Genomic DNA, 16,984 nt, shown 5'->3' on the forward strand with positions numbered 1-16,984 from the left:
TTCTGACGTGTGCTACAACAAGGATCACCCTCCAACATGCCAAGAGACAGCAGTAGACGTGAAGGGCCACACATTGTATAAAAGGCCCAGAAGAGGCAAATCCACAGACACAGAATTCAGACTGGAGGCAGCCAGGGGCTGGGGCAGAGTCAGGGGAGACTGGGGTGGGGTCTGACTCCACTGCGGAATCAGAGACGTTTTAGAACCAGAGAGGGGGTTTCACAGCTCTGGCTGAACCAAATGCTAATGAACCACTCACTTTGTAATGGTCAACGTTATTGTGTGTGAATTTACCTCAAAAATTCTCTTAAAAATTAAGGAGAAATGAAGATTATTTTTTGACAAATGAAAACTGAGGGAATGCCATCAGAAGACGTGACTTGCAAGGAGAGTTCAAAAGGCTGTGCAGAGAGAAAGAAAGTGATATAAATCAGACACTCAGACCGCCTTGATGAAGAGTGTTAGGAAGAAAGAATGAAGGCCAAACAAGCTTTTGCTTCTCGTTTTCCTAATATCACAGTTTAATATAATTAAAAGAAGCAAAGCATTGGATGATTGCAACTTAGAAGTAAGTGGAATGAGTGGTTTGGGGAAGGACGAGAGGGAAGGATTGGGAGCAGTCTCATAAGGCACCCACCCTGGCCATGGCACAGTGTAGTGTCACTTGAAACTGGACTTAGATTAGTTCTAAATGTCTACAGCAAACAGTAGGGCAACCGCTAAAATACATTTTTAAAGAAGTAGAATTGATAAACTAGGAAAGGAAACAAAAAAGAATCATTAAAAATGCTCAACTAAAACCACAGAAGGCAGAAAATGGGAAATTTTTTTTTTAATTTTTTAATTTTTTATTGGTTGTTCACAACATTACAAAGCTCTTGACATATCATATTTCATACATTAGATTGAAGTGGGTTATGAACTCCCAATTTTACCCCAAATGCAGTTTGCAGAATCACGTCGGTTACACATCCACAATTTTACATAATGCCCAATTAGTAATTGTTGTATTCTGCTACCTTTCCTATCCCCTACTATCCCCCCTCCCCTCCCCTCCCATCTTCTCTCTCTACCCCATCTACTGTAATTCATTTCTCTCCTTGTTTATTTTCCCATTCCCCTCACAACCTCTTATATGTAATTTTGTATAGCAATGAGGGTCTCCCTTCATTTCCATGCAATTTCCCTTTACTCTTCCTTTCCCTCCCATCTCATGACTCTGTTTAATGTTAGTCTTTTCTTCCTGCTCTTCCTCCTTGCTCTGTTCATAGTTGCTCTCATTATATCAAAGAAGACATTTGGTATTTGTTTTTTAGGGATTGAAAATGGGAAATTTTTAAAAAATAATAAGTTCAAAAAATAGAAAAAGGTTACAAATATGCTAGATATCAATCTGTCAAGATAATGAATATATTAAATGTGAATATCTTTGTGTTTTTTATTGGTATATTTAGATATGCCAATTAAAATATACCAATTAAAACAAAGCTTGGGCTGCAATTGTAGTTCAATGAGAAAGCACTTGCCTACCACATACAGGGTCCTGGGTTCAATCCCTAGTGCCACAAAGATAAAACAAAAGGATGGACAGCCCCAGCTGTGTGCATCTACAAGAAACCCACTTTTAATACAAAGATGATGACAGGTTAAAAGTAAAGGACTAACACCAAACAAAGAAGGCTGCAGTAGCTATATTAATTCCAGACACAGCAGACTCTAGAACAAGGAAGACTGATAGGGATAAAGAGGGGCAACTGCATAATGACGTGTGTCAACTGCCCAAGGAGTTAGAGCAATCTTCACTGTGTATCCGTCCAACAGCAGAGCACTCAAATACACAAAGCAAAAGCTGACACATGGCAAGGACAGACAGATGAATGCACTGTTGCATTGGAGAGCTCCAGACAGCAGGTGGAAAGGCAGCAAGGATGCCGTCCATCAAGTGGGAAGCACCGAGGATTGGCTGAATCGACTGAGAACTGCAGAACACTCTACCCAACCGCAGAACACTTCCTCGACTCAGATGAAACACTCACCAAGACATACCACACTCTGGGCCTCACAGATGCCTGCACACCTGGAAAGAGTGGAAGCCATACAAAGCACCCTCTCGGACTACAAAGGAATTAACTAGAAATCATTGATAGAAACAGATGGAAAATTCTCAAATATTTGGAGATCAAAGAACATAATGAAATAAGACATGAGTCAAACAAGAAGCCACAAAAGAATTTTTTAAAAATATTTTGAATGCAATGAAAACATAAAATGCAGCAAAGGCAGTGCTTGAAGAAAAATGTGCAGCACTGAATGCAGGCCCTAGAAAGTCACAACCAGAGCCACTGCCAGCTCCCACCCGGACACCAGAGGAAAAGCAGAAGAAGAGACATTCTACACATTGAGCAAAAATATAAATCGAAAACAGAAATACATAGAGAAGCTCCAGAAAAACTAAAATTGACAGACCTATCTGCATGAAAAGAAGACAGAAGAACAAGTTACTAATCAGAAATGAAAGCGGGCACTGAGCTCCTGTGCATTGGAAAGATGGAAAAGGAATATATGAGCAACTGTATGCCCCCAAACTTGACGACTTAGATGGGAGGGGCTGATAGGGAAAGACGAAGGGAATAGACCTATAGTTATCAAAGATATTCAGCCAATAGTTTTAATAAGTTCCAAAAGATAAAGTACTAGGCCCAGGAGGTTTCATTAGTGAATTGTACCAAACACTTAAAAGAAGAATTGATACCAATTGTTTACAATCTCTTCCAGAAAATACAGAGTCTGAAATTTCCTGACTCATTCTATGAGGACAACATTACCTAATATCATGGCTTGGATCTGAGGTGACCCCAAACTTCTTCAGTGCAGGAATATTCAGAGGTGCCATGATCCGACTGTGGGAACTGTAACCTAATCAGTCCATCTTAGTTGGAATGACTGAGTTGCTGGGGTGTGGCTGGAGGAGGTGGGTCCCAGGGGGCTGCCCTGGAAGGGGGCTCTTTCCTGCAGCCCCTTCTCTCTGCTCCCTGACCCCCAACGGGCTGAGCAGCTTTCTTCTGCTGGGCTCTCCCCCACCATGAGCTGCCTCTCCTGGGTCCCGGCAATGGAGTCAGCCTTCCGTGGACTGAGACCTCTGAGACCATGAGCCCCACCTAAACTGCTCCTCCTCTAGGTTGTTCTTTTCAGATATTTTGGTCACAGTGATGTAACAGCTGACTAAAACACCTGACCTCATAGATCAGACAAAATATAAAGAAAGGAAAATTCAGACTAATCTCTCTCCTGAACATAGATATAAATTCCTCAACAAAACAATAGCAAATAGAATCCAATAATGTATAAGAAGAATTATACACCACAACCAGGTGGAGTTTATCCTGTATATACAAGGCATATTCAATATTCAAAATCTAATTAATTTAATCTACTATATAAATAAGCTAAAGAAAAAGAGTCACATGATCATAGCAACAGATGAAGAAAAATTTGAAATTTAACACCCATTCTTGATTTTTAAAAACTCAGCAAACTAGAAATAATTGGGAATCCTCTAATATTGACAAATAACACCAAAAAAAAAAAAAAAAGCCTACATCTAGCCTTGTCTAATGGTGTAAAGCTAGAGGCTTTGTCTGTAAGATCAGGAACAGCAAGAGTGTTCCCTCTCCCCACTTCTATTCAGCTCATCCTGAAAGCCCTAGGTAAAGCTGTAAGACAAGAGAAGAAAAGTAGACAGGAAGGAAGAAAGACAGGCATCTTAGTCTGCAGATGACACAACTAACTGCCTATGCAGAAATTCTGATTATTTAGCAAAAATAAAATCCTAGAACCAACAAGCAATTATAGCAAGGTTGCTGGATACAGGTAAGTAAACAAAAGTCAATTGTTTTCCTATATATCATCAATAAATAAGTGGATTTTTAAACTAAAATCAGAATACCATTTATATTAGTAACCCCCCAAAACGAAATATTTAGGTATAAGTCTAACAAATTATGTACAAGATCTATATGAGGAAAATTATAACATTCTGATGAAAGAAATAAAAGAACATCTAAACAAATGGAAAAATATCCCATGTCCGTAGATAGGAAGACTCCATGTTTTTAAGATGTCAGTTCTTCCCAACTTGATTTATAGAGTCAACACAGAATCCCAACAAGTTGTACTGCAGTCCAGTTACTCTGCAGTTTACATGGAGAGGCAAAGACCCCAGGAGCTCCACGATGCTGAGGAGAGCCAAGTCGGAGGACAGCACCACCAATTTAAGATTCACTGTGCAGCTGTAGTGATTAAGGCAATGAAGGGTATTGACAAAAGAATAAAACAATGAAACGGAACACAGGACCCAGAAGTAGTCTCACACAAATATAATCAACTGATTTTTGACAAAAAAAAATAAATAAATAAAGGCAATTCAATCAAGAAAGGACAATCTTTCCCATAGATGCTGCTGGAAATGCAGGACTTCTGCATGGAGAAAAAAAATCTACATACAGATCCTTTGAGGGGGTGGCTATTTTTAGTAGTAGTTGGACACCATAACTTTATTTAATTTATTTATTTTTATGTGGTGCTGAGGATCGAACCCAGGGTCCCACACATGCTAGGCAAGCGCTCTACCACTGAGCCTCAAGCCCAGCAACCCCAGCCCTCTTTTGTATATTATCTAGAGACAGCATCTCACTGAGTTGCTTAGCTCTTTGCTGTTGCTGAGGCTGGTTTTGAACTCACCATCCTCCTGAATCAGCCTCCTGAGCTGCTGGGATCCCAGGCATGCACTACTACACCCAGGTATATACAGATCTTAGCACATTTCATAAAATGCGTAATTCAACAAATCAAAGATCTCACTGTGAGATGAACAACCGTAAAACTTCCAGAAGATAATATGTAAGAAAACCTAGTTAACTTTGGTTTTGGGAATGACATTACCAAAAGAATAATCCATGAAAGAAATAAAATGACAAATAGGACTATGTTAAAAACCCAAAGTTCTATGCTGTGAAAGGCACTTTGAAGAGAATAAAAAGAAAAGTCACAGAGAAAATCTTTGCAACACACATATCTCATCATGGACTTGCATATAAAATATACAAAGAAAGGGAGCTGGGGCTGTAACTCATGGTAGAGCACTTGCCTTGCAGCTGTGAGGCCCTGGGTTCGATCCTCAGCACCACATAAAAATAAATGAATAAAGATATTGTGTCCATCTACAACTAAAAAAATAAAATAAAATAAATAATAAATAAAATATACAAAGAATTCTTGTCACTCAACAACAAAAAAGAAACTATTTTTTTTTAATGGTCAAAAGATCTGAGTGGACACCTCACTGAGGTAGTTTTGCAAATGGAAAATGAGCATATGAAAGATGTTCAATCTCACATGTCATTAGGAAGTTGTAAACTGAAACAAAAATAAAATATCCCTACATAACCATTAGCAATGGCTGAAGTCTAAATGACCTGCCCCATCAATGGCTGTGAGACGCGGAGCGGCAGGAATCTCAGGCACGGTAGCACAGCCACTAGGGAAGACAGTTGGTGGTTCCCTGCAGGAGTAAACCCATTCTCACCACATGACCAACCATCGTGCCCCTATTATCCATCCAAAGAAGCTGAAAACCTGGGCCTAATAAAAAACCTGGACAGAATGTTAGGCCACTTTATTCATGATCACAAAACTGGAAGCAACCAAAAGGCCCTTCAATAAAGGGAAATGGAGTCCACCATGAGAAGACTCTGAGGAACGCCAAGGCCTGCTGCCAAGAGGAACCAGTCAGACATGCTGCCCGGTTCCCGCTCGATGACATGCCTGAAGGGCCAACTGCGAGACAGTCATAGGGCAGGGCTGCCAGGGTTCTAGTGGGCAGCTGGGGGGGATAAGGCAGCAGAACAGTTGTGACTGCTGCACAGTGATGGGTACATGACATTACGCATTTTTCCAAACTCTTAGAGCTACAAAAAAAAAAGAGTGAATTCTGATGTAATCAGAATGTACAATAAAAATGTTAATAAAGGTAATGAGGAGCCAGGCATGGTGGCATATGCCTTTAGTCCAAGCTACTTGGGAGGCTGAATAAGAGGATTGCTTGATCCTGAGTTTGAGACCAACTGTAACATAATGAGACCTCATCTCAAATATATGTGTGTATATATACACATACAAAAATATAATAAATATGAAAAATAAATTTATGTGTATTTATTTATATATGTGAATACACATACACACATATATGTACCTGGGACCTAGAAATTGCAGTATGCTTAGCCTGAATACCTTTATCATGTCGCACATTAGACACAGAGTGAAAACTAGTTGTAATATATTGGAGTCAACAGCAAAGGATGGATTTGCTGCCTTCTCTATTCAGAAAACAATTCTTAAAGGAGATCATTTGTATCACTCACCACTTTAGGTCACAGTTGAAGGACTGAAGTACAATTCCTTCTGCCTTCCCAGCACAGGAGGTGTTTCTACTGTTCCTCATGATCATGTGACATCTGTCAGGGCACTCTAAACTGTCGGGGGAGGTATTTATAAACATTTTAAAGAAGAGCTGAAACAGCTTTTCCTAAGCCCCTTTTCACTATTTTATTAATATAAAACAAAACCATAATACAATCTATAGGAACAAAAAAGATTCCAGAAAGTCCCCACTGGTGTACCTGAATCTTCATAGCAATGACTGCTGCAGAACACTCAGAGATTGGCAATTCCTAACAAATTTCTGGACCTCGCATAATGCAAAACACAGAAATGACTAAGGGTCATTTGAAGAAAGTAAGTACATGTGAACAGGCTTGGGATAGAAGCTGGTGACTGTGAAGTGGCTGTGGGAAGTCAAGGGCAGTACCAGATCAAGAGAGGTACTTGAAGGAGTGGTGACGGTGAAGGTTAAGGGCTCAAAGAACACGCATGCCCAGGGCTTCTGCTTAGGTTAAGCTGGACGTCCAGGGCTCGATAGAGAAGTGGGAGCAGGAATTGTTCTGACATCCTGGGAACAGAGGCCCTGGACTTGCAAGAAGGCTGCTTCCCAGCAAATCCACCTGAGTCAAAAATATCAACAGACAAAAGCACTCAATAGCCTGATAAGCCCAGTGAGAAGTCAAAGGCTCTGAGTCACCATGCCTCCCAGCACCTACTTGGCCCGCTGGTCTTCTCTTTCATCCATCTTTACCATTCCTAGGACAGCCAATAAAGATTCTGAAATTCTAAAACCAGTTAGTTGAATGAGTACAACACAAAGGCCAGAGGCCCTGGAGAGTGGGCTCAGGACGGCCTCCCAACACACTCTGCAGCTCACCAACAAATGCCCTGAAGGCAGACCATGGAAGATAAATGCCTGGTGAGTTAGAGATGGTAATAAACCCTGTCTGAGAATGCTGCATTCTGAGTATCTAACTTAACCCAACAAAACATACTACCTTGAGAAAGGATGAATAATTGTTCCTTACTCTCCAAATATCAACCATGTCAGGTCTGCTTTTGTTGAGAATCACAAAGTAGTAATTCAGGTTAAAATTTCAAGTAAAATCCTGCAGAAAATACTGTGTGTGACTAACAAGAATGACCAATCTATTTTGGATAGAAAACTTAGATAATCCAATCAATAAATGGTCAAAGGAACTGAACAGGCATTTCACAGAAGAAGAAATATAAATGGTCAAAAACTATATGAAAAAGTGTTTAAAATCTCTAGCAATTAAGAGAAATGCAAATTAAAACTACATTGAGATTCCATCTCACTACAGTCAGAATGGCAACAATCAAAAATACAAGTAACAATAAAATGTTGGCAAGGATGTGGAGAAAAGGTTCCAGGGGCCAGGAGGGAAGACCTGTGGAGACTGCTCCGAGGTCTCCCTGAGCTCCTCCAGGTCTTCACCTGAGCTCCTCCAGGTCTTCACCTGAGCATGCACCAGCTCAGGCCTGTGGGGATCGACCCGAAGCCCGGACGGCCCGGGCACTTCTGGGGCATCTGAGGGCTGTGGCCGGTGGGAAAGCAGCCCTGGGAGCAAGCCTCTTTCAACAGCTCACACCAGCGCCCACAAGGCCTGGCACCCACAGGGGACAGAAGACCCACAGAAACAGGCCCAGCTGTCACACAGATGCAGGTGCCGATGCAGACAAGTCATCAGAGGCCCGGGACAGCCCAGAGTGACAGACAGCACAGCGGAGGACACGGGTGACCAGACCCAGTGACCGACAGTGCAGCCGTGGACATGTGTGACAAAGACATGTGTGACCATGCCAGGTGACAGGACAGCTTCGGACACAGGTGACCAGGTCTGACAGTACCATCACGGCAGGTGGGTGAGCAGGCCTGGCAACCCTGCACACCCACGGACCTGGCTGACCAGGCCCTGTGGTCCAGCGTAACCACAAGAGTGACCAGGCCCTGTGGTCCAGCGTAACCACAAGAGTGACCAGGCCCTGTGACCCTGCGTAACCACAAGAGTGACCAGGCCCTGTGACCCAGCGTAACCACAAGAGTGACCAGGCCCTGTGGTCCAGCGTAACCACAAGAGTGACCAGGCCCTGTGACCCAGCGTAACCACAAGAGTGACCAGGCCCTGTGACCCAGCCTAACTGCGGCACTAGTGGACCAGGCCTGTGTGGCCTGTGGCCAGGCGACGGCTGGTGCACCTGTAGACACCTGTGACCAGGCCCTGTGGCTGATGACAAGGCGGCGGGCAGGGCGCGCGGGCCGCTGGAGGGTAGGTCGGCGGGGCGCGGGAGCGCGCAGGCACAGCCTGGACCCCGAGGGGCCCGCGGCGCTGGGGACGCTCGCAGCCGACCGCAGCGTACCGCCTCACGGGTCCCCGCGCGCTCCCCGCCACACTGGCCAACGGCGCGGTCCCGCGACGCACTGGCGTCGGGTAGTGGGAGCGACGCGCGGGGAGAGGTCGACGCGCGTGCGCAGCGGCGGTGTCCGGCGCGCGTGCGCGCTGAAAGGAGAGGGGGGGGGGGAGCATGCGCACCGCGTCCTGTGCCCAGGCGGCGGTTGCTACGGCAACGGCAAGCGCGGCCGACGTACGGCGCGGCCGTGTGGCCGGGGCCCGCGCGGTTCACTAGCGACCAGTGCCTGGCGGCGTCTAGGCCGTGCACTGCGCGGAGCTGGCGGCGAGCGCCGCGGCTGTGCAGCGTTAAGGCGCGGGGTCCTCCACGGCCCGGCTCTGGGCCCGCCCTCGACGCCTGGGGACTGGTTGAGAACCTCTTTCCTGGTCTCTCGATGCCGTGACCGAAGGGACAGGAAAGGTGACCGCACAACTGGAGGGCCAGCCTTCACGGAGCCGGAGGAGCGCTGCCGCCCTCCTGGGTGCCGGGTCCTTCGAGAGGACGCGCGGGAACGTGCGCCTGGCTCAGCGCTGGGCCTCGGGAACGCGCTGCGGAGAGGCCCGCTGGGGAGGAGCCGGCCGCCGGCCGCGCACGGGCACCGGCGTCGGGGGCGCACTCCCGGCGGCTTCCCCGCTGGGCGAGCGGACCAGCGCCGGGAAGGCCGCGGCGTGCGGGGCGACCAGGCGGGGCAGGGTTCCTGTTCCCTCCAGAGTCTGGCCGCCTCTGTCTCCCCAAAGAATAAACATGCCACTGGCCGCATTCTTCAGATCTCAGCTGCAGGAGGGTTTCATTTACTAGTCCTAGTTCTCTGATTTGGTCTGAAGATTTGTTGCATTTATGTCTTATTTACCAGTAGCTGGTTCTTGTTTATAGTAAGGTGTTCTCTCAAAGTCAATGGGGAACTGCGTGGGGACAGGACTGAGGTATAGACTGGCTTAATTCCTCCCCTTGCTCTTATCAGTTCATTATCAAAGACTTTTTTATTTATTTTTTGGTACTGGGGATTGAACCCAGGGATACTCGACCACTGAGCCACATCCCCAGCCCTATTTTGTGCTTAATTTAGAGACAGGGTCTCACTGAGTTGCTTAGTGCCTCGCTTTTGTTGAGGCTGGCTTTGAACTCAGGATCCTCCTCCCTCAGCCTCCTGAGCCACTGGGATTATAGGCGTGTACCACCCACCCAACATCAATTAGACTCTTGATATGTATGTTCCCAGAAAATCCATAAGAGCTTTTTATGTACACTCTGATTTTCTGTTCACTGTGTTTTTTTGCAGAATAATGAAAGCAATGTGATATGGTGTGATGGTAGGATTTGTTGAAGCCAAGTCAGAACTTTTCCTGATTCAGCATGCTAAAACATAAGGTACACCATCCTTCTTAAAACATACACATGCTTTTACTCATGGGATAGATTTTAACTCCGCCTTTTTTAAGTGTACACATAGTATTTGTACACTCTCAGTGGTGTTTCAGTGAGGAATTGTGAGCAGAGAGGAGAAGCACATGGTGTGGGGCAGTGGAAGGTAGAGACAAGTGTTTCTGAGAGCTGCCCAGGAATCCTGTATGGGGAACTCGTCCATAGGAGAAATGTATTTTGACCAAAAAAAAAAAAAATACAGGAGGCTGGGGTTGTGGCTCAGTGATATAGCGCTCGCCTAGCATATGTAAGGCACTGGGTTTGATCCTCAGCACCACATAAAAATAAGTAAATAGAAATAAAGTTATCATGTCTACCTACAACTAAAAAAAATATTTTTTTAAAAATGCACTGAAGTGCAAGATGCTCTTTAGGATTTGCCTGGAGTCGAATTTAATTAGTATGAAACAGTAGGTTTGTTTAGACATGCATAGGTTTATAGGTCATAATGAATTTATTTACACTATAATTAAGGCTTTAATAATCAAATAAGCAGATATTCCTGTTGTTAACCTTGCTGATGAGCCTGGGGTTGGCTCTGGTATAGAAGCCATGGCTCGAGCTCCTTTGCCAGGTGATTCCATCTCCCGTGCCATCAAGGGCCAGGCCTCATGATTCTTCCCAATGATACATTACACAGTGCTCCCGTAAATGAGACCTTTTTCCTATTTTTTAGGATCACTCATCTAAAAAAGATAACTTAGCAATCACTGCGGTTGCTTTACAAGATCACATTTTACATGACCTTCAACTTGGAAATCTTTCAATAGCAGATAATTCTAAGACAGAAGTACGAAAGAAAGAGAACAAGGCAAAATCTCTGAAGAGAGATGCAAAAGCAGTAGTAGATACTGGACTTAAAAAACCCACGCACAGCCCCAGGGTAGAAGATCCAGAAAGAGAGTACGTTCTTGATCCCACACCACCACCGCTGACTTTAGGTAAGCTGATCCGACCGTCCCCGCATTGGCTCATTAGCGCTGATGAACCTGCTGAGTTTTGTAATAGAGGGTTTTTGATACAGAGATCCTGTGCTTACCCAGAAAGGTGTGTATGTATTGAAGCTTACAAACAATGAGGGACAATTTGAACAAGAACATAAAGCCAGTAATACTTGGTAGAATGAGAATAAAAAACAGCAGATTAGAAGAAATACCCATTAACCCATATCAATAGAAATAAATAATTGAATAAATAAATTTTGTAAAAAAAAACTTCTGAGAGTGGAATGACAACTAATTGCAGCTGCCAGGGTGACAGAAAAACCTCCATTTGGTGACCACCACAGGAATGGTCAGCAGCAGAAAGGAATTCAGGGAGAACCATGTGCAGACGGTGGACACTCAGATGGAAAGGCAGTAACACAGTGACCTCGGACACAGCACCTTCACCCAGCAAATTGTACCAGTAGAGACTCGACTTCATGTGCCTCCTGAGAAGAGGTGTGACTTCACTTCTGGGCGGCTTGCCCAAAATGCACATCTGAATGTGACCATGAGGAAACCTCAGACCCAGATTTCCTGCCAGTACTCTTCAAAAGCCTCCAGAGAAGCAGAGACCTAGAAACTCCCAGATGACAGGAGACTACAGGGACATGATGACTAAACTCCATGTGACATCCACTCCGAGATCAGGAAAAGGACCTCAGTGAGACAGTGAAATTAAGTGAGGTCTGTTGACTGTGCAGTCCAGCCCATCTGAGGAGTGTGTTCCCAGACCCCCATGGGTGCCTGAAGTCACAGATAGCACGGAACCCCACATGTAGTGCTTTTCCCCTATACATACAGACCTATGATGAAGTTTGGTTTGCACATTAGGCACAGTAAGCGGTTAGCAGCATTAGCAGTAACAGAACAACCGTTGCGATACCCCGTGATAGAAGTTAAGTGGACATGTCCTGTACTCACCCGTCATCTTGTGATTAGCTGAAGTGACGTTCCTGACACAGCCCTGGGCCACATGGGTGTGATGGTGAAACTGGAGTGTGAGACAAAATGTGATGCTCTGCTTCTGCTGGTGGGGGAGGCCTGTGACCTCTGCTGCGGAGAAAGCCTGTTTTGTGTCGGCAGCTAATCACGGCAGGGGATGCCTGCCGGCACCCACTCCGAGGAGCAGGCCCAGCAAAGCCAGATTCTTCTTCACTATGCGTGTTGAAGTTCTGTGCTGTAGTGGTAAGTGTGGGCTGTGCCCTTCAGTGTTGCAATAGACCCCAGAGCTCACTACGACTTCTTTCTGACTTATTGTCTCACAGGACAGTGGAAGGCATGGGTTAAAGGAGTAGGGTTTATTCAAGTGAGAATGATAAAAACAGAACTCTTGCAGGACAAGAGGGGACCACAATAGGGTTGCCACCTAGTATGCTAGTGTAGGGATTTGTAGGGTTTGGAAAAGTGCTAATGCAATTGTTCCAAATTTATGCTTATCAGGATTTGATAAAAACATTGGTCCAAATTTATGCTGACAGGTTTTGGAAAAGTACTACTGCTGTTGGTGACGCTGGAGTCTGAACTGCCATTCGGCTCTGCCCCACTTGCCCTTCCTTGCTGCTCCTCGGAGTTGGGAGGTGGGAGGCTGAGGCTGCAGGATGGTGGATGCTTGGGGTTCGGGGCGCAGTGCTGTGCAGAGCAGGTGTCTGCACCAGGCCTGGGTTGGGCTGCTAAGGCACGGCAGGTCGGCACACCCTGTCTTGCCACGGCTCAGGCTCATTGCACCGCCGCTGGTATGGCGGGCTCTGTGCAGCCGTGGCCCATGATCACCACACACTATCCAGTCTACCCTGCTGGATTGTTCCACTGCTCTGGGACAGAGGCTTAGCTTCAGTGGCAAAACTTGCATGAATTTTATTTTTCCTTCTGCACAATTTCATGGATAGAAGATTTTGTTCTTAGCACAGATATTAGCAACCTCATTGTACAGTTTTGTTTTCGTGTTGTCAAGAATTTTCACCCTTTCACTTAAAGGAAACACTTTACAGCTTTTCCTTCATGTATGTGAATTGCCAGCATCACAATTCTTACATTTTGGAACCATTACTAACACAATCATTGCAATACTGCAAGAGTTGATCCTGAATACCAAGATAGTGACTAAGGGTGGGTAGTGTATACTGTGTGGATACTGTGGACACAGGGATGGTTCATTTCCCAGGTGGATGTGGATTGAGACAGTGAGGTTTTATCATGCTACTCTAAATGCCATGGAATTTTGAAACATTATTTCCATAATTTTCCATTCTGTATTTTCGGGCATGGTTGACTATGACTAACTGAAACCTCAGAAAGTGAAATTGCAGGGGGACTGCTGTAATTGACAGATCATGTCAACATTGATGTCCTGGTTTTGATTGTTGGCTAGGGTTATATGCTATGTTATTTTGGGGTTAAGGACATACAAGAATTCTTTCAGCCTTTCATAAATCTGAAATGATGTTAAACTGAAACATTAAAGATTTGTTTTAAAATGATGAGCATGGAGAATAGATTTGGTTGGAGTGTTGTGTCCTGATGCAGGTGGATGGACACAGGGTTGTGCAGGCCTGTGGGTTGGCGTGTCAGCAGGCAGAGCCGTGCCACGGGGCTCTTTGCATGTCTGCTTGGAGAACATGGTGTGGTCCGGCAGCCTGCTGAGGCTTGGAATGACATCACACAGTGTATCGGTGGACAGCGCCTGTGCATGTAGAGCTTATGTAGATGGTCAGCTAGATTCATCATGGTCAGTCTTAAAAACTTCATCAGGAAAGATTTATATTGGCCATCAGGAAGAACTTCCCAATATGGAAAATAAAAGTGTGAAAGAGAGTGAGTGAGCAGAACACTGTACTTCACATCAGGTACAGACTCACCCACACCCACCTCACACGCCCTTGGCTCCTGTCTCTTCACTCTGCTCTCTGGAGTTCTCTGTGAGTTCTACGTACAGACCTCCTGGGATCCGACCACGGTGATGTCTTCTGTCTGGCCCTCCTTCTACCTTATCTGCTATTTTATAATAAATACATTTCATTTCAGTTGATACCCTGTCCATTGGTTTTTCACCTTATTATGTTTTGTAAAATTTTTTAGTTGTAGATGAACATAATACTTTCATTTTGTATGTTTTTAGTCTGGTGCCAAGGATGGAACCCTGAGCCTCACACGTGCTAGGCCAGCGCTGGGCCCCTGAGCCCCAGCCCAGCCCACCTTGTTGGTTTTGGGAGACTAAAGAATCCTTCCCCTTCAGAGCTCACAGGGGTTTTCTTTATCTGCCTTTAAAGCTTTGTCTTGCACATTCCCATCTCCCTCCCGCTTTGCTGAGTCCTTTTGTGGCTTTTGTTTCCAAGTCACTTTCTGTTTTAATTAATGTACTTTTGTAACATTTTAATAGAGGTAAGAAAAGTCCCTTCTCATGCTTCCCCTAAGGGTCGTACACAGTTCTGCTGGAGATCTTGACGTCTGGGTTGGTGGAGGGGGAGTAGCACATTTGTAGAGATGTGGGAACTCTGTTGTCACTGTCAGCCCTATGTCCTCGACCCCAGGGTTTGCTGAGAAAGTTGCCAGGCCTGCAGGGGTGATCACTGTCTCTCCCCCTCCATTTTTCTGCCCTCCTTTCCCGCTTTCGTCTCTTTTTGCTCTGGCCAGGATTTTCTGAACTGTGTTAAATGTAAGTAGTAATTCTTGGCGTTTCCATCTTGCTCTTGTGTCTAACACAACTTCTCAGTTTATATGAGGTTTATTCTATTTTGTTTTTCTGGTTAGCCTTTGAAAATGGAGTTTCCCTTTAAACAAGTTTCTGGAGTTTTTTAAAGTCATAAATAGATGTCCTTTATTAACTCTTTGGGCTTGAAGCTACTGAGATGCTCTTGGTGAGTTTCCTCCTTTGTGAGTCACCCTGATAGACTTGCAAACCTTGTGAGAGTTGAGTGGCGCCCGATTGTGGTGCTGTCCAGCCATGGTGGATGCTGCACCTAACACTTGCCCAGGAGCTCACGCCTGTGGCCATGGCCCTCGCTGGACCAGGCATGTCCGTGTGCCATCCTTGTCTCATGGGATGGTGGAGGTCACACTAGCGTCACGCAGTGAGCGGGCAGTCGTCCCTCTCTTCAGTACCCCGAAATAACATGAAATAGGATACGTTCCTGAAAGCCCTGGGTGCCTCACCTGCGAAGCCATCAGGCTGAGCCTCTGTGGCTCCTTTCTGTGGTGGGCAGGGAGCAGCCGTCAGTTCAGATGTGGGCCGCTGCAGGTATGGAAGGACCCACTAGAGGAGCGAGTCTTGAGAAGGTGGGGTCACGTGCGCCCGGACAGCCTTTTCCCTGCCCTGCCACCTTGGGGTGATGATAGTGACCTGAGTGGACCCAGAGGTTTGTTTCAGGGCCAGGTCCTAGATGGCAGGGGGCAGGCTGGAAAGGCTGGGGACACGCCACCTGACATGAGTCACTGCACTTTGGCGTCTACCGATGGACAAGGGAGGGCCAGGCTGCCGTGGCATGCTCGGAGCCTCGACTCATCACAGCTGGCTCTGTAAGCAAGACAGGAGAAAGCGCTCGCCATGCTGTGGCTCCTCCTGTGCCCCTCACCCTGCCGCCCCCACTCGGCGTCACCTTGGCAGAGCAGCCTTTGGTTGTGTTCTACAGAACCTTACTCTCCCTTCTGTCTGCTTTCCTCTGGAACGTGTTGGGATGTCCCTTCGCCCTCCTGTCCCCACAGGGTGAGCTCGCCTTACCCACTCCCAGCCCTCGGTGGAGGGCATTTCCACGGCGAGGTTTCCATGGCCAGAGCTCCCCCTGCACTGGGAGGGGTCCTCTGTCAGGCCTCCCGCTCGGGGTCTGTGGACGCCTCTCTTGCCTCCTCCTCTGCAGAGCCCTCGTGGGCTGATGTCCATCACTCTTCTGCACAGGGTGAGGAGGGACCCAGCGTCCTGCCCAGGTATGCTGCTTCTCCACCCCACGCGCTTCCCGTGGTGCGTGCGCCCAGGTCTGACGGAGCGGTGCCTGGTGGGTGCTCAGGCAGTGCTGGACAGGGAGTCCCAGGCGGGGATGAGTTGGCAGATGTGTGGTTGTGCACCCTTGTCATGGTCACTGGGGGCAGAAGCAAGTCAAGGTGGAGGAGGAGGTGCTGATGGCTGTGGGTAAATCAGGCAGGACACAGTGAGGAAATTTTTGAAAAAATTAGTACCCTTCAATTTCTCTTCTATAAAGTTAAATATCCTGCTTGCCTTGTAGAATGCTAAGTAAGATATGGGAGGTTCTTTGTAAAAAACATAAATCACTATTGATGATGTAAGGTACCACAGTGACACATGCACGCCTGTGTTCGTAGCAGCACAGTTCACAACAGCCAAACCACGGAACCAGCCCAGGGGTGCGTCCATGGATGAAAAGAAAACGGGGTGTATGTCCACAATGGAGTGTTTTTTCTTCCATAAATAAGAATGAAATTACATCATTTGCAGGAAGTTGGATGGAACGGGAGATCATTATGTTAAGTGAAATAAGCCAACCTCAGAAGGTCAAGTTGTATGTTTTCTCTCATATGAAAGATAGAGAGGAAAAGGGAAAATAAAGGTGGGGCTGGGAGGTGCTCATTAAAAACTAAAGGAAGAGCAGTAGGAAAGGAAGGGACAGGGGAGGAGGAGGGGAGGAAGGGAAATAGTGGGGAAGGATATTGGCCAAATTGTGTTGCAGTGCTGTGTGCATGTGGGACCAGGAACACCCCACCACTGTGAATGATCA

At 46.1% G+C, this 16,984-nt stretch overlaps 1 protein-coding gene and 1 long non-coding RNA gene across 14 annotated transcripts in view; one reads left to right on the forward strand and one right to left on the reverse strand.

Annotated features, from left to right (window-relative positions):
* LOC120891771 (uncharacterized) overlaps positions 1 to 8,928 on the reverse strand; it is a 37,257-nt gene extending 28,329 nt beyond the window's left edge. For 3 of the 5 annotated variants that reach the window (XR_013435561.1, XR_013435564.1, XR_013435563.1), the window contains exon 1: positions 6,423 to 7,878. This is a non-coding gene — a long non-coding RNA (uncharacterized LOC120891771). Of the gene's footprint in view, positions 1 to 6,422; positions 7,879 to 8,661 lie in introns of those variants that run through there. The other 2 variants (XR_013435562.1, XR_013435565.1) reach the window with 2 other exon arrangements.
* A 205-nt stretch (positions 8,929 to 9,133) lies between these two features.
* Rnf32 (ring finger protein 32) overlaps positions 9,134 to 16,984 on the forward strand; it is a 31,943-nt gene continuing 24,092 nt past the window's right edge. For 6 of the 9 annotated variants that reach the window (XM_078040920.1, XM_078040921.1, XM_078040925.1 and 3 more), the window contains exons 1-3: positions 9,134 to 9,273; positions 10,133 to 10,221; positions 10,952 to 11,216. In XM_078040920.1, coding sequence (XP_077897046.1) covers positions 10,207 to 10,221; positions 10,952 to 11,216 — 280 coding nt within the window. In that variant the 5' untranslated portion in view covers positions 9,134 to 9,273; positions 10,133 to 10,206. Of the gene's footprint in view, positions 9,274 to 10,132; positions 10,222 to 10,951; positions 12,447 to 16,984 lie in introns of those variants that run through there. The other 3 variants (XM_078040924.1, XM_078040923.1, XM_078040922.1) reach the window with 3 other exon arrangements.

This window comes from Ictidomys tridecemlineatus, chromosome 2 (assembly GCF_052094955.1).
Source record: "Ictidomys tridecemlineatus isolate mIctTri1 chromosome 2, mIctTri1.hap1, whole genome shotgun sequence".
In the NCBI taxonomy this organism is placed as follows: Eukaryota; Metazoa; Chordata; class Mammalia; order Rodentia; family Sciuridae; genus Ictidomys; species Ictidomys tridecemlineatus.